Raw genomic sequence first — 25,212 nt, forward strand, 5'->3', positions numbered from 1 at the left:
GTTGGAGGAAAGCTGAGCATGATTGGGGAGGGGTTTAAACCCCCACCCTGGCCTACAGGGTCCCCAACTGGGGTCTGCCTAGCTTTTCCAGGCCCCGTTCTCCACTCAAGCAGCTGAGGCAGGGAGCCTCGTGTCAGGGCTGCCGATCATCCTACATAGAGTTTAGAGTATGGGTGTGCACAGGATGGTCGGGACCCTCAGGCAGGGGCTGGGTTAGATGTGACCCCTGCAGGTCCCTCCCAGCCCACTCCCCTAGGAGTCTGTGACCTGATCCAGAGAGGAACCCCCTGCGCTGCTCCTCCAAGAACAGAGCATTTCAGGCCCTCCTGCAGAAAGAAGGGGAAAGGCCCAGAGCCTGTTTCCCTGCCGGGACAGTCACCTCCATGCTGGCACATGCATGAGGGGCTGCATGAAGCTGGGGGTCATACACACATACACATGAAGTGAAGCAGGGCCCACTGCTATACAGCCCCTGCTCTCTGCCTTCCCTTCCCTGTAGGCTTCCCACAGCCATGAGCAGGGGTCGGGGCCCTTCCCCTCAGGCCCTCCCCCTGCTGTGTATTTTAAGGGGCCCGACCCGCACCCTGGACACCCAGGGAGGAGGCAGAGACTCTTTGCCACTGGACTGCTGTCTCTGAGGGTGCCTGGCATGGGGGCAGTAGCTGCCTGATCTTTGCGACACAACAATGGGGAGAACATGAGGCATTGGGAAGCGGCACAGGAACCGGAGGCACCTGCCAAGCAGCTTGTCCTCCTGCGGCACTGTGCCCAGACACAGGCCCAGCACAAGGCGGGTGTCCCCAGGGAGGGGGAAGGCAGGGACCAAGGGCAGCAGCCAGGGCAATGCAAGCAGGGAAGCGGCCCCAGCCAGGCCCAGCCCAAGGAGACCCCAGGGCCACTTCCCTGCTTGCACTGCCCTGGCTGCTGCCCCTGGACCCCATGTGGCTGCTCCAGGCGCCGTGTCCGGGCACGCTGCTCAGCTGGGGCAGCCCCACGGCAGCAGCAGAGCTGCCAGGCAGTCAGGTGCATGCTGGCCTAGGTGCCACATGGGCCAGCTGGCTCCTCCTGGGGGACCCGACACTGCTGCTGCTCCCAGCCACACCGAGCCCCACCACTGCTCACAGCAGCTGGCCTGGCTGCCAGGCCACCCAAACGGGGTCATCTGAAAGAGGAGGCTGCAATCAGGCAGCTGCAGCACCCGGTAACTCTGCGGGCAAGCACTGGCAACTTCCCCAGCGGCAGCTGTGGTTCCCCAGAGGTGGGTGAGAGTGACTCAAGTGGAGTCAGGAGACGGGGCTGGGGGAAGGGGATCCCTGCTTGTCTCCTGATTGGTGCCACCACCTTCCGAGAAATCTAATGAGGAATGCCTGTCTGATCAGGAAGTCCCCACCTAAGAAGGCTGAGAACCACTGCCTTAAAAGAATTATCAGAAAGATTTTAAAAAATTAAAAAAAATAAGCAAGCCAATTTTTTGCTTGGTTGGCAAGTGCCCTTAATATAGCCTTGAAACAGACTACAGCCATTTTCCATGGCTACTGTCTCTAATATACTGAAGATGCTTGGCTTCTGGGGTGAAGAATTCCAAGATGCATGCAGCCATGGGCCCTATATCTCTTATACCACCAACACATTTCCTTCATGGCTAATCATAGAAATTCAAGAACTGTCACAAATGTTCCAAGTAAACACAATCTGCCACTAAACCAAGGTCTCTGAGAAGATGAGAGTGAAATGCTCAGTTACAAAACCCTTTCAGTGACTTCTTTCCTACAATAGTAAGAAAATCATTATTTTAGATTTATTCTATTCTATATTATTTCATTAGTGGATTAATGAAAATTAAGGGTGGGGGTCTACTACAGACCACCCAACCAGGGGGAAGAGCTGGACCGGGAATTCTCAGGTCAGCTCGCGGAGGCAGTTAAGTCAAGGGATGTGGTTAGCACGGGTGATCTAAACTACCCAGACATTTGCTGGGAGCAGCAGTCTAACCACTCACATAGGTTCCTTGCTGAGATACAAGACCTCCACCTATCCCAGGACGTGCACAGTCCCACCAAGGGGAAGGCCCTGCTGGACCTGGTCCTGGCCACAGGCAACGACCTGGTGAGGGGCTCCAGGTCCTCAACCACCTGGGCGATAGTGATCATCGCCTACTGGAATTCACCATCCAGCACAGGGTGTCAAGGGCCTGCAGTAAGGCAGTAGCCCTTGGCTTCAAGAAGGCTGACTTCAATGAGTTGAGGAGATTGGTAGGAGAGGCACTGCGGTCCTGGAGAGCAGGGGAACTTGGTGTCCAAGACGAGTGGTCGTTCCTTAAGGAGACGATCCTCCGAGCCCACAGGGTGACAGTCCTAATGCAAGTCAAAGTGAGGCAAGAGTGCTCAAAAGCCCCCTTGGCTCACCAAAGGCACTCAGGAACGTCTGAAAGCCAAAAAGGAGACGTACATCCAGCGGAAGGGGGGGTTATCACCAAAGAGCGCAGGTCTGTCGGGAGGCTGTTAGGAAGGCTAAGGCAGAGACAGAACTAGGGCTAGCAACAAGGATCAAGGACAACAAAAACTCCTTTTTTAAATACATAGGGAGTAAAAAGAAGGCACCAGGGAACATGGAGCCCCTGCAGGATGCGCCTGGCAATCTGGTGGCTGCACCAGATGAAAAAGCAGACCTTTTTAACAAATTCTTTACCTCCATTTTTCTGAGCAGGGACCAGGACATCTCCCTCCCCCTCTGGGATTCAGGACGGACTCAGGAGTGACTGTGCAAGGCCTAGGGTCAGGGAGGGCTGAGTTAGGGAACTTCTGGAGGGGCTGGATGTGTTCAAATCAGCAGGTCCAGACGTTCTCCACCCCAGGGTGCTAGGGGAATTGGCAGGGGTCATCACAGGGCCCCCGGCACACCTTTACAAGCACTCGTGGTACTCTGGCAAGGCGCCAGAAGACTGAAAGAAGGCCAAGGTGGTCATTCTCAAAAAAGGGAGGAGGGAGGACCCAAGCAAATATAGGCCCATTAGTCTTACTTCAGTCCTGGGGAAACTCTTTGAGAAAATTATCCAGGAGCACATCTGTGAGGGATCTGCAGAGGGGAGGATGCTCAAGAGCAACCAGCATGGGTTCATTAAGGGCAGGTCCTGTCAGACCAGCCTGATTGCCTTCTATGATCAGGTCACAAAATCATTGGACGTGGGTGTCGCGATGGATGTAGTCTTTCTGGACTTCAGGAAGGCCTTTGACACCATCTCCCACCCCATTCTCATTAAAAAACTAGGCAACTGTGACATTGATGCCTACACAGTCAGATGGGTCGCAAATTGGTTAGGGGGCCGCACCCAGAGAGTGGTAGTGGATGGGTCATATTCGACCTGGAGGGAGGTGAGCAGTGAAGTCCCCCAGGGCTCAGTCCTTGGGCCCATACTGTTCAATTTCTTTATTAGCGACTTGGACAAGGGGGTGAAGAGCACCCTGTTCAAATTTGCTGATGACACCAAGATTTGGGGCGAGGTGGGCAAGCTAGAAGGGAGGGACAGGATACAACTGGACCTGGACAGGTTACAAGAATGGGCGAATGTGAATAGGATGGGATTCAATACTGACAAGTGCAGGGTACTGCACTTGGGCAGTAAGAACCAGCAGCATACCTACCGGCTGGGGAACAACCTTCTTGAAAGCACAGAGGCAGAAAGAGATCTTGGAGTCGCTACTGATTCCAAGATGAACATGGGCCACCAACGTGAGGACGCGGTCAGCAAGGCTAACCGTACCTTGTCATGCATCCACAGATGCATCACAAGCAGGTCCAAGGAGGTGATCCTCCCCCTCTATGTGACACTGGTCAGGCCGCAGTTGGAGTACTGCGTCCAGTTCTGGGCGCTGCACTTCAGGAGGGATGTAGCCAGTATCAAGAGGGTCCAAAGGAGGGCCACTCACACGATCAGGGGGCAGCAGGGCAGACCCTACGAGGAGAGGCGATAGGACCTGAACCTGTTCAGCCTTCACAAGAGAAGCCTGAGAGGGGATCTAGCGGCCATCTATAAACTTACCGGGGGGACCAGAGGGGAATGGGCGAGACCCTGTTCCCCCGAGCGCCTCCTGGAGGAATAACAGCCACAAGCTGATGGACAGTAGGTTCAGGCTAGACATCAGGAGGCGCTACTTCAGTCAGGGCGGCCAGGATCTGGAACCAGCTTCCAAAGGAAGTGGTGCTGGCTCCTACCTTAGGGGTCTTTAAAAGGAGGCTTGATAACTACCTAGCTGGGTTCATACAAGTTTAAACTTACCAGGGGCCATACAAGCCCAGTATTCATTCCTGCCCAGTGTAGGGGGTCAGACTTGATGATCTGCTCAGGTCCCCTCCGACCCTACATCTATGAACAGGAAAGGAAGGACTAGACTCTATTCCAAAGACTCTGGCTGGGAACATCAACGTGCCCAGACTTACCTGCATGGCAGCTTTCTCACACAAGCATTCAAGTTTTGTGTCATTGCCATGCTGTAGGGGACTGGGCGCCGGGAACGTTGGGTTCTCTTCTCATCTCTTCCCTTTACTCTATGTCTAACCTTGACAAGTAATCAAATTCCTCTCAGCCCGATGAGCAGCCGAAATTCAAAGTCAACTGTATTGGCACTATACCACCTGCATCCCAGGTACCCTCAGCCAAGAGAGTCCCAGAAAGTTTTCAGGCTACTCCAAGTTCCACTAGGGGCCAAAATAGTTGTCAGATCTCAAGGAGCAAAGATCAACAAAGAGGCCCACTTTAGTCCGCCTATTTCACCCATGCCTAGATCTCCTGCTTGCCCAGCCTCCTCTTCTGTAAAACGCCCCGATACCCGCTTCTGCTGCCACACAGACTTTCTCCCCACCACCAAGCCAAACATGCAGCAGAATGAACTGATCTGACCTTGAGGTCCCAAACGGCAGAAATGAAACAAATCAGCCTCCCAATTACATAATTCTGCTTCTGTCAGAGCCAGGGCAGAGATGCTGGGAAAGGTCTGCCTGCAGTCTCCAATGCGATCACTGCTTTGCTTCCCCTTTACAACCAGAACAGATCCAGCTTGACAGGTCACCTGGAAAGCTTACAGTCCTTTGAAACCAATCTACCCTACCAGGCCTTCTTCATGCATCAGTGCCCACCAACCAAACTGATCTGCAAGTCCAGCCCTATTAAATGTGACCCCTTATAACAGGATAATTCCACTCACCCCACCCTACACACACATTTAACTTGCCCTTTTTTTCCTCCTTATCTTCTTATCTATCAGCATGACCAACAATATGGAGGCCAACTGCTTTGTCCCTCAAACACCCAAAACTCCCAGTCACTCTAATGGGGAAGGGTCCAAAAAGAAAATGAGAGCTGGCACATGATCAAGGCCACCAACGCTCCCGAATAAACAATAACTGGATCTTTTCCTCCCTCCACTAATTGAAGCCAGGCAGCTAAAATATATCTGTGCAGACACAGCTTGAATACTTACCAGCAAAATAAGGGATGAAGAATAGGGAATGTGATGATGATGCTGTCAAATGGCACCATTTTGGACAACCGTCTGCCCAGAAGCTCCTCCCTTACAAGTCCCAATAAAGCCCACTGCATTTCAAGTTGTGCACTAGCAGGTATTAAAGATATTTAAAAGTCCCTTAGTGCTATGAGTGCTATGCGCACGTGCCTAGCTATAAAATTGGGTTGCCTTAGTTACTGGCTGCAATTACGGCAGATGCCTCCAGACTGCACGAGAGAACAAAAACCTCCCTAAGAGCTAAATTGTCTCCTTCGAAGTTTGAACGGGAAAAACCCAGAAGCAAAATCCTGGATCTGCAGAAGTCTACGGGAGTTGTGGCATCAACTCTGGGGGAACCATTATTTCATCTCAGGAGTTCCAAGTTACAAAGTTTTCCCACGATTCATGTGATTCTTCCTTCCAGGGTGGGAAGGGCAAGTGTCTATTCACACCTCCCAGAGAACAGTCCACAGCTCTGCTCAAAGCAGCCTACTTCCCTGGGTCGAAGCAGACTGTAGAGCTTGTAGGCACTATGCCTGCTTCCTACCACATTTGCTACAGAACTACTCCAGCAGGGATTCATGCGCAGCTGGATCAGTGGTTGATCCTGGTGCTGCCACCAGAACTATCCCATCGACAGGGGAAATTTATGAAGCAGAGAGAAATAAATAAGGCTGGTGGGGGAATCCTTTTCCCGGTGGGGAAAGAGAGGTACAATGCCACCAAAGGCAGTTCTATCAGAGGTGGCCTGTCACCAATGGATTTCCAAAGCATCAGGGAAGAGACCAGGTGAGTTTCTTCATCAGCTAAGGCTCCCTGATAGTGTTCTGTTACAGGGGGATGTATGAAGCAGTCAGTGCTGTTATGTTGTCAGTGAGACTGCAGGCAAACTGTCTGGAGTGCAGACAGACAATTAAATTATATAGTGGTTTAAAAAAACGGAAGGGGAAAGGCAATTTACTATGGATGAGCTGACTTGCAGTAACTGTTTTGTGTGCTCACTCTATTCTATAGCAAATGATACTGAATCATGGCAGTTTACCCCCAAATGAAGCAACTGCTAAACGACCCCAACATTACTAGAGAAAGGGCAGAGTTAAGGTTACCAGGGTGCTTTATTTGTCCATTTCCACGTCTTTAGGTTAAACTTAAAAGAAATCTAATATGTTAACTGTAAATTTTCAGGGGTTTTCAATGCTTTTTTTTTTTTTTTTTTTTTGGAATTACAAGCAACCCTGCAATAGGCTTTTACGCTTTGGTAACTGACAGCTTAGCAACACTGCAATCCGGGAATTAAAAAGATATTAAATTGCAGTCAACCACCAGCTAATAAACAATCTGTTTATCGTTATCAGTGCAGCTATCCACAATAACCAAGCTCTCTTCCTTGTCTCTCAAATAAAAATAAATGAGGGAGACTTATGATAAATACGCAGCATAGACAAAAGAAATCATCCCCCCAAATTATCTTTAAAATGAATCTCAATTATGGGAAACAAAACAGAAAAATTAACAAGAAAATCCTACCCTAACAGAAGCAATGTCTTGCATCTACAATGCATGGCTAGAAATGAAGATATTTTTATTATTATGCCTAAGGTTTCCTAGACACACACACTATCATCAAATGTTATAATTAAAAGTATGGGAAGTAAAAATTGGTTTATGTATTTTTTAAGCATGCATAAAAATAACATTAAAATATGGACTGGAATTGTCGAAGGAGCTGAAAGGTATTGACTCCACAAATCCTCAATGTTCAATTTGAGTTGAGCAGTTAAATGCTTGTTGGTGCCTTTGACATTCTCAGTTCCAGTATCTTGAGCAGCAGATTTTTCAAAGGATTTTAGGACAACAGAACAGAATTAGCTACTTCTGCTTTTCTGTTCAAAATACACGTACAAAAAACACCCTTGCCTACAAAGAAAAGATTTTGGTTTGTTTTTGAGGTAGCATTGTTTTCCTGTTTCGTCACAGCATTTTTCTCGCTGCCTATTACTACAAGCTGGACACATTAAACCTGTTAAAATGTGCAGTTGGTATAGATTGTTGTTACAAACAACAAAACCCAAAAAGCAGAGCCCATGACAAAAAGCAAATTCCATAAAACTTCAAAAATAGGGCAAAAAATTACTCTTAAAGAAAATGATTACTGGCTGCTTTCTGATGCAAATATTGGCTTTTTTCCTGAGAAACAGAATGAGAAACCAATTTCATGCAAATCCCCCAAAATCCATCATTTTAAAAGGTATAGTTATGCAAACGGAGATTGCCAGGAATTCGTCATCCGATTCATTAACGTAACTTCAGGCTATTTCTTGACAACAAGGTGCATTTCATTTTCTCAAAGAGCATCTGTATTTTTTTAAAACCAATTACCGCTGTGTAGTTTTGCCAAAAACACCCCACAGATCTTTTGCCAAAACCAGGTCAGATCAACGCTGAGCAGAAAACTGCAATTCTGACGTAAGCTAGGTAGGTTGCAAGGTGCGAGCCACTCAGACCAAAGCCCCAAATCTGCATACGTTTATGTACATGCACAACTTGTACCCGTGCAACTGGCCCTGCTGAACAGCTTACATGTGTAACACACGAGTACTGGCAGGTCTCGAGCTTGGGTCTGAAGCGATCTGAGGTCTCGCCCTCTTAGTTGATTTAAAAATAGGTTAGTTAACAAAGGGAAAGAGGGATCCATTTAAACTCCAGAGGCAACCCCCTACCCCCATCACACACATCCTAACAGAGGTCATATCTGAGACCTTAATTATTTATTTGGGTTTTTAAAGTCTTCCAGCCAAACCTCTGAGCACATGCATGAGAGTAACAGCAGAACCGCCACCAAAAAAAATACAACCTATCACCAACCTGATACATTCACCGTCCGACACGCTGAGATCAAGTACCTGACGGCATCATTTCAAGACCTATTCATTGCGTTTCTCAGCGCACACTATGCAGCTTTTGTGGCGTTTCTGTGACGTGCTCTGGTAGAATGGGGAAGCCTGTGAATAACTCAACTGTCTCCTCCGAGAGGGCAAAACTCCAAGTTACTGGTTCAGATCATTAAAGAGCCTCGTCTCCCAGCCCTAAACGTCAGCCATAGTTTGTTAGTTTGGGTAATTATATTCCGCTGACCTAAATCCCCCTGCAGTTTCAATTAGATGCTTCACTTTCAGAGGCTAAGCAGACATACAGCTTGTGACACCTCTTCGTTCCCTGAGGCCAGTCTAAAATGACGCTGAGAAAAATCGGAAGGGTCACTCTAAAGACAGCTGTGTTCCTACCGTGTCCTGGACAACCAGGCCCCAAACTGAACAGAGATTTTTGAACACTACCGTAACAGAAGTGATTAACGGTGATGATGACAACAATCCCTTGCCCGTAAGGTCAAATGCTGGGATAAAGAAGCACAAGGCTCCAGCTTCCTCTCCTGTCAACTCTCTCCACCACTAGATTCATGGCAAGAACTGGAAGGAAATGACATGAATCTAGAAAAGAACGAGTATACGATTCGAAGATGCTAACGGTGAAACATCCGCAGCTGGCCATTTAAACACCGACTGGAAACACTACATCTAGGATGCATTAAACAGCAGGACATCCAGGCTGAAAGTTGCATTTTGAGCAGTAAGTAAGTACACAAACAGCAGTTGCGATCCTTGAGTCACCTGAGGGTAGAAGCTCGCCTTTCGGTATTTGGGCAAAAAAGTGGCTACAGGGAGAGTAACTGGTCCAGAAAGTACAGCAGGGTTTGACCCCCCCAGTTCACTTCAGATACAGGGCACTGGAGAAGCAAAGTTTTCTCCAACCTGCAAAGGTTGGCAGCTTCCTTCAGCAAAGGCTTCCCTGCCCCCAGATGCAGGAGGTCACAGGCACAGCTCAAAAAGGAAGCACTCGGCATATCCTGTTTTCAGAAATGACTAGCTTCACGCTTGGTTTTGAGCGGGAAGGTGTTAAGACTCTGGCGTAAGAAAGTCACAGGGACAGCCGAGGAAAAAGGCTGGGTAGAGCACAGTAAATATTTAAGATTCCTCTGGTATCTATGAAGTTCCCAAGCAGCAATAACAAGGCTCGGTACTTGTGCTAGGTTCAAGGCGCTGTTCTAGCCACCGTACAGAAAACAAGGAGTTAAGGGCCGATTTACCGTATAAAAATCAAGCCCGTAGCTACTGGGGTCTCCCCCGCCTGTCATAAAGCACGGGTCACTGGTTTTTGCTTACAGAGGACGTGTAAATAGGCTGGCAGGCGCTTTGCAAACTTGGTCTACTTTTGTTCATTAACTACAAATAGCACTAACGAGCGGACGGTGGGGCCAGAACTGAACTCCACCAGCAGAAACACAAGCGGGGGAGGAAAAAACAAAGAAAGCAGAGCGCAGGATTGTTTCGCGGCGCGGATCTGGTGGCATGAAGTTCGCGGCTCTGCCGCAGCAGGTCAAGCCACGTGGCCTGCCAGCCCCCCTCGGGCTCCTCGTCACCTTGCCCGGGCTAATAAATGCATCCTAAGGGCTCGTACAGCAACCCTGTTCCATGCCCTGCAAAAACTAAATGGGTTATTGCAGCTCACGGCAGATGGAGGAGCTCCTCGCCGAGGATGCTGCACAGGCTCAGAAGGATGCAGAAAATAACGTACATCTGGGTGAAGGGGGTGGCAAGAAGCCCCTGTCCACACTGAACCCCCCCCCCCAGCTTCAGAGCCAACCGTGGCCCCCGAGGGACAGCAAGAGTCACCGGGATCAACTTGTGCCTGCTGCGCCCGGTGCCCGGGTGGCATCTCGCTGGCTAGCAGGCGGCCGCGGAGCAGCGCGCGGGAGGGGAAGCCGCGCTCCATCTCCCCTGAAACTGCTGGGCTCCTTTGGGTTTTAATTTAAAAAAAAAAAACCCCGTTTGTGGCTCATGTCCCCGGCTGCAGCTCACGTCTCCTTGCACACGCACGCTGCAAGGATCTGAAAGTGGGGGGAAGGGGCTAAATCTCCCCGTCCCCACACCGCTGAGACACGCACACACCCCCACGGAGACGCCACAGACACACATTCCCACAGACCCACACACACCTCCCCCACACACACCACACACAGCCACCGCCTACACCCCCACACACACCCCAGCAGCTGATCTGGGATCAGCTGCCCAGGGAGGGGGGGGTGAGGGGGCAGTCCCCGTGACCCGCGCGCACACACGCACACGCACACACACACACACCTCCCCCGCCGTCACGCACCTCTCCTGGTCCATGTCGGCGCGGGGCCGGGCGCTCAGGGCGCGCCGAGCAGCATGGCCGGGCCGGCCCCTGCAGCAGCAGCACGGCGGCGGCGGCGGTGGCAGCGGCGCTAGTAGCGGCGGCGGCGGCTCCTTACCCAGCGCTCCCTGCAGCCCCGCCCACCCCCCCCCACCGCGCCCGGTCTCCCGGCAACGCCGCCGAGCACCCCTCCCCCCGGCGGCGGCGGCGAGGCGGGCTGCGGGCCCGGGCCGCCGGAGGAAGGGGCAGCGGGCCCCCGCGGCCTGCAGCCTCGGCCGCAAGATGCCCGCCGGGGCTGGGGGAGCGTCTCGGGCCCAGCCTCGAAGGACTGAGCTGAACTGATTTGGCCCAAAACACGAATTAAAAACCAACACAAACCCGCCTGCATCGCCCCCGGGCTGCTCGGACCGTGCCGCCGGCCGGCCCCTCGCCCGCGGCCGCCTGGCGCGTCCCCGCCTGCCGCGACAGCAGCCCCAGACCCCGGCAACATGGATACACGGGTCAAGGGTGGGTTTGGCCTCGCCGTAGAGACGCGGGGATGCAGGCAGGATTTCACGTGGGAAGCCGAAGAAGCGCGAGGCTCCCCACATGTCCCCTTGGGAAGGGGACTCTGCTCCTGCTCGGTATTTCCAAGTGCCGTCGGGTCCCATCGCGTGGAGCCCCTGGCGCAGAGACCACCGGGGCGCTTTGCTGGGACCGGGGGCACCACCTCGGCCCCAGAGTCGGGTCAGGAACACGGGAGCAGGCCCAGGATCGTGCAGCTCCACCGCGTACAAGGCAAGCACGGGGGTCGCGGGGCTGCACCACGCGCCCCGGCACGAGCGCCGCTCCTCCACGCACGCTCGCGTCGCAGACAGAAGGCAAAGCGTGAAGCGCAACCAACTCCGAGACGTACGAGCTTATTATGCGCGTCCCTGAAATAGTGTGCAACGTGCAACTCTGCCCTGCCTTCGGCCGGACTTCAGGCTAACGTGGTTTACTACCTCCCCGCGCACTTTTCAGAGGGCAGCGTTCAGCTTTCCAAAGGTCCGTCTTCATGAAAACACCCCCAGACACTGCAGTGACAGGCAGCGATTGAGATCATTTGGAGAATGCTTCCCCCAATGCTTTTTGGCTGTTGCTTCTTTGTCAAATAGGTTGACAGTGCCAAGGTATTTCAACACCGGAAGTCAAGGCCAAAACTTTACCTGTAGCTTAGCTAAATGTTACTCTAGTAGAGCACTGGAGACGCTAGCAGTTTATTATAGAGTGAGTGTGTATATGCTGTATGTCCACTAATTTTGGCTGTTAATCATTTCCTAACAAGAGACCAATAGTGTACATTTCATCCATTCAGAGTTACGTACGATATGCATATCCTGCCAGGCCAACTTATCTATTATTTGATCAAAGTTTCTTCTAGACTCCAGATGGTAGCAGTCACAGTTTGAGCCCTCCAGCACTGGTTTTTACAACACCTCCCATTTTTATTCCAGCTAGTGTAACTGCTGGAGTGATTCTTATAATCATCTATGAATTTTCCAAAGCTATTATTTCCCCCATCATGTTCTGTAGCAACAAGTTCCAAAGGTTAATTGTACAGAGCACAGAGGGGAATTTGCTTTCTTGTTTGCTTTTCCATTCATTCAGCGCTCTTGTAGTGTGGGAAGAGATGTGCAGAACTGTCCAAAAGCCTTTGCCAAGCCATGTAATACTCCATCTCCTTTGTACAATTATATAACCCTAGCCTTTTAAACTTCCACCTTAATAGGAGGCATTCTATTGGGTACCTTCAGTCATTTTTAACTAAGTTCAATTGCTTTTAAATTTTATCCATGATAATAATTTAATAAATTGTCCTTCTACAGTGCCTTTTACCCAAGAACCTGTGCAAATATAACAGAGGTAAAACTAGATTTTATCATCCCTACTCTAAACTTAGGCATAGGGAAATGAAGTCAGCCAATGTCACATAGTATATGAAGGAAGGCTGGGAATAGCACCCAAGGCTCCTGCCATCTAGTCCCACAGTTTAAACAATTTTGCCTGTTTCCTTATAGACAAACACAACCAGAATTTCATACAGGATTCTGCAGACCCCCGAGGAGAAAGTTGCCCAGATGTTCCCTTTGGAAGGGATCAGTGGGAAGATTTTAACTCAGATCCTACTAGTGCCCATTTAGTCATATGCTCCCAGAACACAGCCCAAAGCTAGTAAGGGCATAAAAGCAAACAGCAAAAGTAACAACACTAAAAGCGGTAGTGAAATGAGAGCCCTTGTCCTTCTCTTTGAATGCAAAATGGCAAAGCTCCTCACTGATGACAGAAGGAGCACAGGTAGGTTCTGTGCCAAGCCCCTGAGCAGCATAGAGGTATTACACAAGTGACTACTAACTCACAAGGTACTCGCCTCTCAGTTTAAAGGCCACTGACAGAAGACCTCACCTCATGCACCCTAGTCTAGTGCCAATGACAAGACTAGAGCACTCGATGGGTAGCAAGTGCTGGGCTAGAACAAAGATACAGTCAAGGAAGCAGTGATTGTCTTTATAGCAGCCTTGTAAAACAGTCGTGCCTGGCACAAACTTTGCCTGCTACTTCCTACAAGATTGAGGGGCATGAAAATGAAGATATTTTACTCGCTATCCAGAAATCACTCATGCTTCGTGATGGGAATTTTCTCATGACTGTTCCAAGTAATTAGCAAGTCAAAGAGTTTGGAGGTTTCCTGAAGCATGCGTGTAAAGTTGGCACGTTCTGACTCAACATGTAGCACCGATTCCAAGCCTGCATCTTCAAGTCTTGGCTGCTCGTCAGGGTATTTTTATTTAGAAAAGTCTCTCTAACTTCTGGCATCTGTGATCCCTACCAGTAAAGAATCAAATCGGTGAAAGTCTGATGGGTCTCACTTAGATTGTAAACTTTAGGGCAGGGAGCATCAGCTCAAAAGCAACTATTGAAACCAGCCAGTTGATACTGGGGAGCCCAGCAGGGGATCTCTTCGACTTAATCTTCAGAAGTCTTCAGCCCCAGCAGCTCCACTGCACTTCAAGTGGAATCAAAAGTGATCAGTACTAAGTGTGAATGGGTCTGTTTGAATGCCCAAAGCTTCAAGCATCAAAGATCAGAGACATTTGAGGTGGAAAAAAACCAGAACAAAACCTAAATCTTATGTTTTTACTCCCTTTGTAACATGCTTATCACTTCTTTTGAGTACCCAAAGATATAATTTGTACTACTGTACAAATTTGCTGTAATTTAGAGCAGTCAGCCTATCTTTTGTCTTTTTCCCAGGATAAACCAAGGTAAAATGTTCAGCAAAACAACTCCTACTAGGATTAGGATATCCTTGTAAGGCCCCAAATTAGCAGGACACCCTTTGTGAGAATCCAGTAGGGATTCACAATAAGGCTGTTTGCAGATCTGGGGATCCATGTGTTTTTGGCAGCTTAAATGTCAAAGATAAACGCACTGGATTCATTACTGCACCCTTAAGGTTTTGACTCAGTTTAATGATAAGAATGTAGGCCTCATTTACTTATCTCCAAATGTCCTGTACTCTTTCTACACAGGCAGCATGGAAAGATCCTGCGTAACCCTAGACTCAGCTGCAGCAGAAAAGAAAAAAAAATGATGGTAGATGAATTTCTTTTTTAAGCTGCGAATGTTGCCCTCTAGCGGCAGATGTACAGTTATGTTAATCTTGCTTTACCACTAGCCTGCATATTACCTTGACAAAAATGCAACTTTTCTGGATTCTAGTACGCAGTATCAACCCTTTGCTCTATGTTTAAATGGTTTGCGTCATGCTGATACTCCTCCCCACCCCCCAAACTCTTCAAATTTAGAACATTATGAAGACAAGGAATGGCCACAATTGGAACCTGGCTATGAATTTTAGAATGCAAAAAAGTTACTGCTCTGCTCGCACAAGGTAACAACGAACAGCTAAGCTGCAAAACCATTACTACACCTTGATTTAAAAAAAAATAAATAAAAGCAAGTGTCCTCACCCACAGCCAAACACGGCACAGATGCAAACTGCCTTCCCTAAATCCATATTGCAACTATACCGGGGTCATCTGAAAAGGAGCGTCGCAGGAACATGTTACACTAGAGAGTAAACAAAGTAAAAATTAGCAGCAGTGGGAACACAAAATATGGGTGGAGGGGAAGGGGTAGATAAGGTGTGTGAATAAATACCTAAACAGGGTGAAATGCTTCAGGAAAAGGCGATGGAGGTCCATGTTCCTGTAAATGGACCAAAGGAAAGTGAAACAAACCAAATAATAAATCAACACTATGCTGATGCTACTAAAAGTGTTCTCTGTAGAAAAGATTGCCCTAATGGTTATATATTTGCCCCAAACTGGACATATGGGCACACAACACATTTTAAAGTAATTTAAAGAAAAGCAGAGGATGCTTGTTTCCCCATTCTGGGAGGGGTCGTGATTTAGTGTCTAGAGCCTTGTTGGGTTCCAGCATCACTGACTCTTAGCTAGGTGACACAGGAGGAAACTTTTCAGAGGCAGAACGTAGCAGTTTGCCCATTTGCAAGGTGTGCAGGGTTATGCCCACCCCTCCCTGCCAAACCAATGCCTTAAAACTTGAGTAATACCCTCCTTAGTTTGGGCAGGCTACTGATGCAAGTCATAACCATGCTGGAAGGTTTAACTGGCAGACAAGGTTCTTTAGGTACATCTGATATCTTCTTTTAAACCAACTCCTTGTCTGCCTATGTCCTTAGACCAACACGGCTACAGCCTATACCCCTGTACCTAGTGCTGAAGAGCGATTTTGGCATACTGGCATAAACCAGTCTCATCTATGCTAGAGAAAATTCTCTCCCGCCACCTCCCAGGTCTAGGCCTAAATCACCATTACCCTTGGTTGCTCATTTCCTCTGGTTTCCTTCCCCTTTTAGATTTTACTTTCCATTTCTCGTTCTTAACATGTCAAATAAACTTGGGCACACTGCTTTATCCACCAGAACATTATGAGGTATGACATTATGATGCAACTCCTAGCACAAGCATACAAGCTACAGGTGCAGCATTAAAAGGCTTAGGGGGTGCTGTTTTTCCACAGGCACATTCCTTTGCCTATTTGAATCTATATTTACCAGGTAGTCTAGTGATACCTAAATAACGTAGACTCTCTCGTGAGCTCGCTCAGGACCTCAGACAAATGAGACATTGTTCAATCTAAAATCATAAGCCTTGTCAACTCCATTTTGGGATTCAGCCCACTCTACTCTAAGCCCTGGTTTCTATTCCTCTATAAAGTTTGTGTCACATTATTTGAGGGCTCAGATGTCTCATGCTGTTTCAGCTCACTAGATGCAGTCTCCCTCTGTAGAGAAGGTATTTTAAGAGACTTCTGCTTCAGTTAATCAGTATTGTGATACCTTTTGTATTAACTTTAGCTGAAAGATTAGAAAAAAAATGGACAATTACCTTTAAGTCTTCTAATGAATATATCACATCACACTTGTGGCATACCAAGCCTCTAGCATGGCACAGATGGGTATCTTGCCAGAATTATTTGGAATAATCTTTAAAATTCTTGGATTGTGAGCCATGTATTTTTAAGCTTTAAGGAAGACCATCCTGTCCATTGTCTAAATGGAAGATGGAGCTTCCACGACATACATAAAAACAGCTGCCTATCGTATAAAAAAAAAAAATCCAACATTTGAACTGCTAAATTGGTTTGGATTTATTGTTTCTCCTCGTTTGGAAGGACAGTTCTGGGAAAGTTGATCAGCCACTCCTACATTTGATGACATTGAGCAACTATGCATCAGGTCTCATTAACGGCTACAAAGATTCACTTTTACAAGTGCTATTGATTTCCTAATACACAGGAAAGAGCATGGACATTTAAAGCAGGCAGGTTTCCAGATTTGTGCCTATACCATACAAAAGGTTAAACCCAGTAAACAGCTTGAGATATTTGAGTGAACAAAATGTGCCAATTTCTTTTTTTTTTTTTTTTATTCAACATTGTCCATCTATGAATATAGCTAGGGATGACATTCTATAAATCAGAAGTCAAGGGCTAACAGCTGGAAGCTTCAAAACAGATTATATTAGTCTAACTGGTTCTGGTATCTAGTTTCCAAACCTAAGAAGCTTTGGTTTTAGTTATTTGGATAGCTGACAATCTGCGGTATCTAGTGCTCCAAGTCTGCTGCTTCTCTGACAACAATAAAGGATATTAAAGTCCAGTCTACAAGGCCTTCGGCAGAGGTCCAAAAGGTACTCTTGCCAGTTCAGATGCAGTAGCAGTAGCCTGGTTTAAAGCTCGAGTAGTGCCACGCTTTGTTAAATACAGGATTCCCACGGGTGAAGTCTGAATCTGTGCAACCTCTAATGGGATTTTTATTTAATTCCTTATTGTAGGTGCAGTCTGAAAATCTGTGATAAGTTCATGAGTACGAAAAGCAAGTATTGGAGGGCTGTTGGAATTGTGAAGCCAGCTGAGATCTCAGTTCAAGAGTGACTATAAATCTTCCTCCCCTTTTTCCAAACCAAGGAAATACCAAACTACAAACAGTTTTTAGAGGAAGAAAATTCAAGCCAGTGTCACCCAAGGAATGTCCAAGAAAAAGAGCCAACTCCCTTGCCCCCTTTGAAAATCCCAATCTAGGATGCACAGAAATTTCTCAGAGAAAGCATAGCTTTTACAATAACCATTTGATTCAAAGAACTTACTCCAGGGGAAAAAGCAATTAGCAGTAACCCTTGAAAAAAATTCTATTGTAGTAAAAATGCCAATATTCAAGTAAACAGCTGATGTCTGTGTGCAGTGATACAAGTGTTAATTAGTAAATGGTCTAAAACAATGTAAAATGGTCGTATTCAAATCATGGTACCAAACTAGCTTTTAACACTTATTAACCATTTGTTGCGTCACGATCTGCCCTATATTTTACAACGAACGCGGAAACATATTCTATTCACTTTTAGAAACAGTAAACAGGTAAACCACTCATCTTATGTATTTAAGAAAATTATGCATCAGGCAACAGATGACTCATATAGTAAGCTACATTTGTGGTTAAAGAATACAAGTTTTTTGGGCGTACTTTTGACAATGCTAATTTAATTTACTACATACATCTACAAGCTGGAAGATTGTTTTGCTTAAAAATATTTCACATAGTTATTGATGTTTGTTTGGGTTTTTTTAAATTGAAAAAAGCCGTTCCGCTACATAAAGATGTTCCAAATGATGGGGAGGGAGGGGACAGGGATAACAACCTTTGGTAATTAACATGCTTCAGAACTAGGTCTTCTTACATTTCAGTCTTACTCATCTTTAGGTGACAGCAAGTACAGATTAAGTGAAACAGTTCAACTAGACCCCATGATACTATTCCACAATGCTTGCTGGTGGCCTAACACCACCCAGAATGCACTGGAAGTTGAGCTGGTAAGGAAGGTATTACTCAAAACATTGCAACCACAACCTTTTAGGACAGTGCTACTGTGAACAGGGGACAAATCTAAAGGGCTGTCATGGACACCGAGTGCATTGAACCTCAGCTCGGGTCTTCAGCGTAGACAAAGCCCGTTTGCTTCTGCCGCACCCCCTCCTCCCCCCAGCTTAGTGTGCTTAAGCAATGTTTTCTTTTAGTTTGGTGATTTCTGCATCACATCTGTAACAAAGACCACAGACATCTACTGTATTCTTAAAGTAACCAGGATAAGTTAAAAGCATCAGAATAGGCAACCATATTTTTCTTTTAAACAAATCAAGGGTTTAAACTACCACTTGCACATCACATGACAGGCTGCAGGCACCAAGAACAGGGCATAACCCTGTGTCCTATTATTTGCGCACACACACACACACACACACACAAACTTTTTTTTTTTTTTAAAGCTTCTTCAGACTACTGGAATGGAAGTTTGTAATTTAGTCTATTTTTTAAAACACTCTGTCCCTTATTCCACTTGGAAAAAAACTGAACTGTTTCACTGTTTTTCACATTTATAACAAACACAATATAGCCTATATCCATTACTGAAATGGAATATTTAAGCCACAAAGCTTTATTCGCAGATTGGTTTCTTTCTTCTAATTTAATGGGTACTTTTATATTCCAATATTCCTCTCTGATTTGAACTGCAAACTATTAAAACCAAGGCCACTTCTGAATGAGAACATCCATGGAGGGCTTGCTACACTTTATAGCTACAATTTTAGTTCACTCACCTCAACTTTCCCATGTCCTTAGGCCAGTGACTGGCAACCAGAGTACCACCAGATCTTTTGAAGAGTGCCCAGAGGTCTGAGATAAGTAGATAAGCACAGGCTCAGATTTGTACCTGGCTGGCCTACCCCATGCCCCCCACTGCCCAGCACTTCTGCAAGGGGAAACAAAGACAAGTGTAGACAAACCTCTCTCAGACTTAACAGGGTAGGGGATTTACTGTGCATTACCCGTCCCACTGCTCTTTCCCTGCAGTGACTGGCCTTGGACATAGAGGCATCGCCCTGTTTCACTGAAAATAAACTGTTCCAGTTTACTTTTTGAACCTACCGAAGGTAAGAGCAGGCACCATTGCCATGCTTCAGGTATTTTGCAGCAAGTCCCCACCACTGTCAAACGATGCACTTGTTCATTTGCCAATAACTTACCAATAAAGAGAGGGCTATCAAATAAAAAGTAAACAAAAATAAATAAAGAGTTAAAAGTAATCATCAATCCGATATTTAGGTAAATATTTTCAAGCAGACATGAAGTATGTTTGCTGCCTCTTTAATACAACCCCATAACACCACCTCTTCACAAGTTTACCCTGAGCTTGTTTAGCTGAACAGCTGAAAGTAGGTCCATTTACAACACTGGTACTCTTGGTCTCCAAGAGAAGTAAGAGGCACATAATCATAGTAGAGCAACTGCCAAATGTGTGAGATATTCACCACTGAATATTTTAGGGGCAACTCTGAACTGTTAATAAAAAGTAGCAAGGACTGCTAATTTTTAGGGCATACGCAGCACACGTGAAGATCAAGAAAATGATTCCCTGTCTGAGTATAGGTGCAATTTCTGGGACTCAACAGATAAATGTTACAAGGGCATTAGACAACCCAAGACAGCAATTCTCGTGATCAACAGGTTAACCATTGGCCAACATTTTGGATTTTGCACACAAAGTGAAAAAAAAATAAAAGTTGCTGGCTTGTCTCATGGCTAGGATTCTCCATCAGAAAGTTTCTTAATCTCAGGGGCCACTTGTGCAGCATTTGTCTAGCTATATCTAAGGACCACTTTACACTGGAAGTGCCTTGAAATGTATCCCCCCCCTTCCTCCACCCATACAAAGCTGTCCTATAACATGGTTAAGGCAATTTAGTTTGCAAGGGACTGAACCTGATTTTACTTTGACCTTCAACCAAGTGATCCTGGAGTTTTGTTGAACTGTAGCACAGACAGCTGTGCTCTAGGCAGCTGGTCCATCCCCCAACCTCAGCATGTTTCTACAGTGCAAAGGTTCAGGCATCTTCAAACTTACATGGGCATAAGGAAAAAAAAACAAAAGACAGTTGGTAAAGCCTACTAAGATGTAATGTTTTGTCAATGCTTATTAAACATGGATTTGTTCAGTTGGACTTCTGTAGTCTTTACCTAATTCACACAGCTTTTGTCATATTTAAAGATCATGCCAGCCATAAGAAAATATCCATGGCCTTTCATAATTTAAGAGAATTAATAATGCTTACTACACAGAATGAGTTTTCCATTATGCTGATCTGATTTCACAATAGATGCTCAATTTGCGGTAGGCAGAAAAATTGCAATATAATTGCAAGTCTTGTCAAATTGCTTAGTGCCTATTTACAAAACAAAAGCCCAAAAGTTTCTCCATGCAATGCCCTTTAAGTTACAATTGCTGACAAAAAGACGACGTGGAAAATACTCGTTTGAGAGGCCAACTTAGCTCTCTAGACACTCTAAGAATAAGTCTGACCTACTCAAAAAAAGGTGCACCAGTTTAAAGTGTCGGATTAAAAGGATACAGGGGACTCAAGTAAACTATGCTCATTTCGCTCAGAGCCAAACTTACTCCTATTAGGAATCAAATGGAAGTAAATTTTGTTTCAGTCTTCTATAAGGCTATATATATACACCCAGTCCTCTGTAAGACCTTAATCCAACACAATGCAATCTAGTTTAAACACTCATGCAGAGAAGGTCTGGGCCCAGATCCACAGGAGGTATTTTAGACACTTAACTCCCAATTACTTCTGTGCCTATTAAACCCCAAGCACCTTTGTAGATCAGGGCCTCTTTTTTTAGACCCCAATGCAACTCCCACTTTTTTAGCCACTGACTTCAATGGCCTGACAGTCACAAAAAGCACGGATTTTTGAAACATTAAAATGCTTAGAAACATGGACTCAAAGCAACTTTACATAAAAATTTTAATCCATGCCCCATGTCATACATACTCTCACTCAAGCATGTAAGGAATTCAATTCTTTATTTGTGATATCCATAAACCCATAAACGTTGCTATTCTATAGTTCTATCCAGGAAGGCAGCTTCCTCTAAAACATTATGCTTTTCTGTTTTTAATTAACAACAAACTTTAATTCTATTGCGTAAAAGGGCTACAAATATACATTTGTTAATCAAGCAGACTACACAAATATTTTGCTTTACAACTGGCACCTATGTTACTGGTACACTTAGCTGGCTCATTTATCATAGCACTTTGCCCAAACAATTTAGATTATCACTTCTTTTGAAAGATGGGCAACTGTAATTATTCTACAAATGTGCTGAGGCAGGTATTTCAAACCTATTTGTTTCAGTCAATACTCAGGGAGCCCATCTGTAGTCACATGCAGATTTGATTTTTATTTCAGTCTACACCAATCATCTAATGGCATAAAACAGCTTTAAAAAAAGAAAGAAAGAAAAAAGGAAGAAAAAAAAATCTAGTACAGTTAGCAAATTTTGCTTCTGTTGTAATGAGGCCTACAGAAACGGTTCTGCCATCCTACCAGTAGGTGGTGCTGCAAAGGATTCTCCGGGAACTTTAATGAAGGACAATAGTTCAGAGAGTGAGAAGTCTGTTTTAACTGGGTACTATGAAAACAAGTAGGCATTTAATAGAAGGGACAGATGTCGACCCTTTCCTGTAAGGAATCATTTACAGACAAGCCAATAAGAGGACTTGAAACTAAGCAATCTGAAATCGAGAACAATTTATATGAATGAAGCACATGCTTAAACACAAACTATTTCTTCAAAACTACACAGTACATACGTCGATGGAAAAGTCCTATAGAAAAAATTGACCAACCATGTCAGCACGTCAAAATGCCTAGTACAAGATGGTGGATGCACACAAACTGCATAAGTGAGAATGAATATTTTAAAAACAGACCACGTCCACCAGTTAGTACTTCAAAAAAAAATCTGTCGAATGTTTGAAAACCAATAAATCCACTACTGGGACAGCAAAAAAAGTCAAATCAGGACCTTTACTGGCAATAAAATTTACTCGAGATACACAGAGATTATAAAGTAGAGGAACACTTGTTGTTTTTTTTCGTTTGTTTTTTCCTTTTTTTCTCCAAACCCAGAAAAGCCCTAAACCGTACGGAATAGTTCCTAGGAAAAAAAATTAGACATGTAAAGGTCAATGAACACAATGATTTATTTAAAAAATAAAAAACGTAAAAACGATTTTCTTTTTTTTTTCTCCTCCTTTACAGAAATGTTAAATTTCAGTCATGGGATCTGAGTCGATTTTTGTAGAAAAAAAATGTCGCCAGGTATCGAGTCCTTAACAACAAAGAAAGCTCCCCCCCCACCCCCGCCCCAACCCCCTCCCCCGGTTGTTACTCCAGATCAGCAAGACGCTTCCCCACCCCGCTGCCCACCCCTGAAAGGAAAAAAAACAAAACAAAACAAAAACGAAACAAAACAACAAAAAGAAGGAAAAAAAACAAACAAAAAAAAAAGAACAGAAACAAAACCATTTTTGTTGCTAGTATAAAAACGACCAAGGTCCAAGTAATAATAAAAAAATAGAGTCCATCAATGACTGTAACACAAAGTATGTGTGTGTGGGGCCCAGTCCATCTTCAGAGAGAGCGAAGTGGCGCGGGCAGCGGAGGCGGCCCCCGGGGGGCATTCAGGAGCTGCTCCCCCGGCAGGGGAGGGGTGCAGGAGCTGCCCTCCGGCAAGGAGCGAGGGGAGAAGCCGTTCCCGAGCTGCCCCGTAACAAAGGGAGGGCTCTCCCGGGCCGCCCCCACAGCGGGGCCGGGCGCTCCCCCTTCAGAAGGAGCCGCCCCCGTAGCCACCCCCGCCGTAGCCTCCTCTGTACGGTCCACTGTTACTGCGGCCCCCCCAGCTGCCACCCCCGCCGCCGCCACCGCCGCTCTTCATGGGACCGTAGGAGGACTGGTGCTGGCTGTAGCTGCCGAACCCGCCGTACCCGTTGCCGTAGTCGCCGCCGCCCCCATAGGAGCCGCCGCCGCCGTAGGAGCCGTAGCCGCCGCCGCCTCCCCCGCCGTAGCCTCCGTAGCTGTTATAGCCGCCGCCGCCCTTGGAGAGCCCGTTGTGGTCCCGGTTGCCCGAGCCGCCACCGCCGCCCCGGCCCCGGCCGCCCCGGCCACCCCTTGACGGCCGGGACGAGCCCCCGCCGCCGCCGCCGCCCGCCTGAATGTCCTCCTTGGGCACGGCCTTCTTGACCTCCACGCGGTGGCCCTGGATGGGGTGGAACTTGACCACGGCCGCCTTGTCAGCCGCGTCGTGGTTCTGGAAGTAGACGAAGCCGAAGCCGCGCTTCTTGCCGCTCTGCTTGTCGGCGATGATCTCAGCCTTCTCCACGGGGCCGAACTGGCTGAAGTGCTGCACCAGGTCCCCCTCGCCCACGTCCCCCTTGAGGCCGCCCACGAAGAGCTTCTTCACCTTGGCGTGGGCGCCGGGCTTGGCCGAGTCCTCCCGCGACACGGCGCGCTTCAGCTCCACCGCGTTGCCGTCCACGGCGTGGGGGGAGGCGGCCATGGCGGCGTCGGCCTCCTCCACGGCCGAGTAGGTGACGAAGCCGAAGCAGCGCGAGCGCTTGGTCTGCGGGTTGAGCACCACCACGCAGTCGGTGAGGGTGCCGTAGGCCGCGAAGTGCTCCCGCAGCCCGGCCTCCGTGGTCTGCACGTTGAGGCCGCCGATGAACAGCTTGCAGAGCTGCGAGTTCTCCATGCCGGGGCCGCGCCCGGGCGTCTTCCTCCGGCCGGGGGGCAGTTCCGAGGCCTCCGCAGCCACCGCGGCCTCAGGCCCGAGCCGAGCCTAGTCCCAGCGCGGAGCGGGAAGGAGGGGGTGGGGGGGGGCTGTGCGCACACGGACACGCACAAAATGGCGGCTGCTCCTCCTCGGCGGCTCGGCCGGCGACTGGTGCCCACACAAAGGGGCCGCTGGGAGCGCCCGCCCCCGGCGCCGCGGTGACCAATGGGCGGCGAGTCACGCGGAGGGGCTAGTGACTGACGGGCTCGGAGGGCGAATGGCGAGATTAGGCGGGTGATGAGCGTAGCCGGCCACCAATAGGAAGCGCGCGGCGGCCCACTCGCGCTGGGCCAATGAGGGCTCGCGGCGCCTCGGGGGGGGCGGGCCTACGCCAATGCGTCAGCCGAGCGGGCGGGAGCCAATAGGTCCGGGCGCCGCGCGCTTCCTCCACGCCCCCCTCCCCTCCCCCACCCGCCCGCGCGCGTGCGCGTGCGCGGGAGCGTTTGAAAAGTGACCGTTAGGGCCGGCCCCGCCCCCTCCCGTGCGGGGAGCGCGCGCTGCTCGCGGCCCCTCGGGGGGACGGGGCAAACATGGCCGGGGCAGGGTAGATGCTGGTTTTGTTGCAGATAGGAGAGAATGGAGGAGGGGGAGGAGGAGTAGGGGGGGTGTATTTTCTTTAAAACAGTGCCCTGGGGCTCCAACGCGGGTTCAATATTGGTTTGGGTTTTTTGGTGGGGGAGGAAGTTGTGATAGGTGCTACATGATTTATCACCTGATGGTATTTCGGGGCGAGCAGAGGCGCACTCGATGACTGAAAGCCATCTTCAGCAACAGCTGAACCTCCTGCCGTCCCCCCTTCAGGGTGCTGAAACGGGTCCACGTCGCGAATGCCACCTGCAGGATGGAGACTGGGGGCCAAGGCGCCCGTCCGCAGGCAGCGAGCGGGGAGCTCCCAGTGGTGTCGGGGGTGCAGCAGCAAGTGGCAGTCGGCAACCCCCCGCAGGTGCCACAGCGGCGGTGTTGGCGCGGAGGGAGCAGTGTACACCAACCAGCAGTCAGCAACCCCCCGCAGGCGCCGCTGGCGCCATCAGCCACACTTTCCGCAGCGCGTGCACGTGCAAATGGTCGAGATGTTCAGTGCCTGGATGGTTGTATCTTCTGCCAGGATGAGAAGTGCTGCTGCTGCCTGCCTAATGCGGGGGTTGCTCAAAACAATCGATCTGGCCCACAGTCGGACTCCAT

At 48.1% G+C, this 25,212-nt stretch overlaps 2 protein-coding genes across 4 annotated transcripts in view; both read right to left on the reverse strand.

Moving 5' to 3' along the window:
* KLHL3 (kelch like family member 3) overlaps positions 1-10,845 on the reverse strand; it is a 59,486-nt gene extending 48,641 nt beyond the window's left edge. For 2 of the 3 annotated variants that reach the window (XM_019478431.2, XM_006277619.4), the window contains exon 1: positions 10,722-10,845. In XM_019478431.2, the coding sequence (XP_019333976.2) occupies positions 10,722-10,735 (14 nt within the window). In that variant the 5' untranslated portion in view covers positions 10,736-10,845. The remainder of the gene's footprint in view (positions 1-10,721) is intronic. The other variant, XM_019478432.2, reaches the window with a different exon arrangement.
* Positions 10,846-22,383: 11,538 nt separating this feature from the next.
* HNRNPA0 (heterogeneous nuclear ribonucleoprotein A0) lies at positions 22,384-24,156 on the reverse strand. Its single transcript, XM_006277620.4, has one exon. The coding sequence runs from the start codon at positions 23,947-23,949 to the stop codon at positions 23,026-23,028; it is 924 nt and encodes a 307-aa protein (XP_006277682.1). The 5' UTR covers positions 23,950-24,156; the 3' UTR covers positions 22,384-23,025.
* Positions 24,157-25,212: the final 1,056 nt, after the last annotated feature.

This window comes from Alligator mississippiensis, chromosome 9 (assembly GCF_030867095.1).
Source record: "Alligator mississippiensis isolate rAllMis1 chromosome 9, rAllMis1, whole genome shotgun sequence".
NCBI classification, from domain to species: Eukaryota; Metazoa; Chordata; order Crocodylia; family Alligatoridae; genus Alligator; species Alligator mississippiensis.

Coding starts and splice junctions, on each gene's coding strand:
- HNRNPA0 (XM_006277620.4), bottom strand. CDS start 23,949: ATGGAGAACTCGCAGCTCTGCAAGCTGTTCATCGGCGGCCTCAACGTG.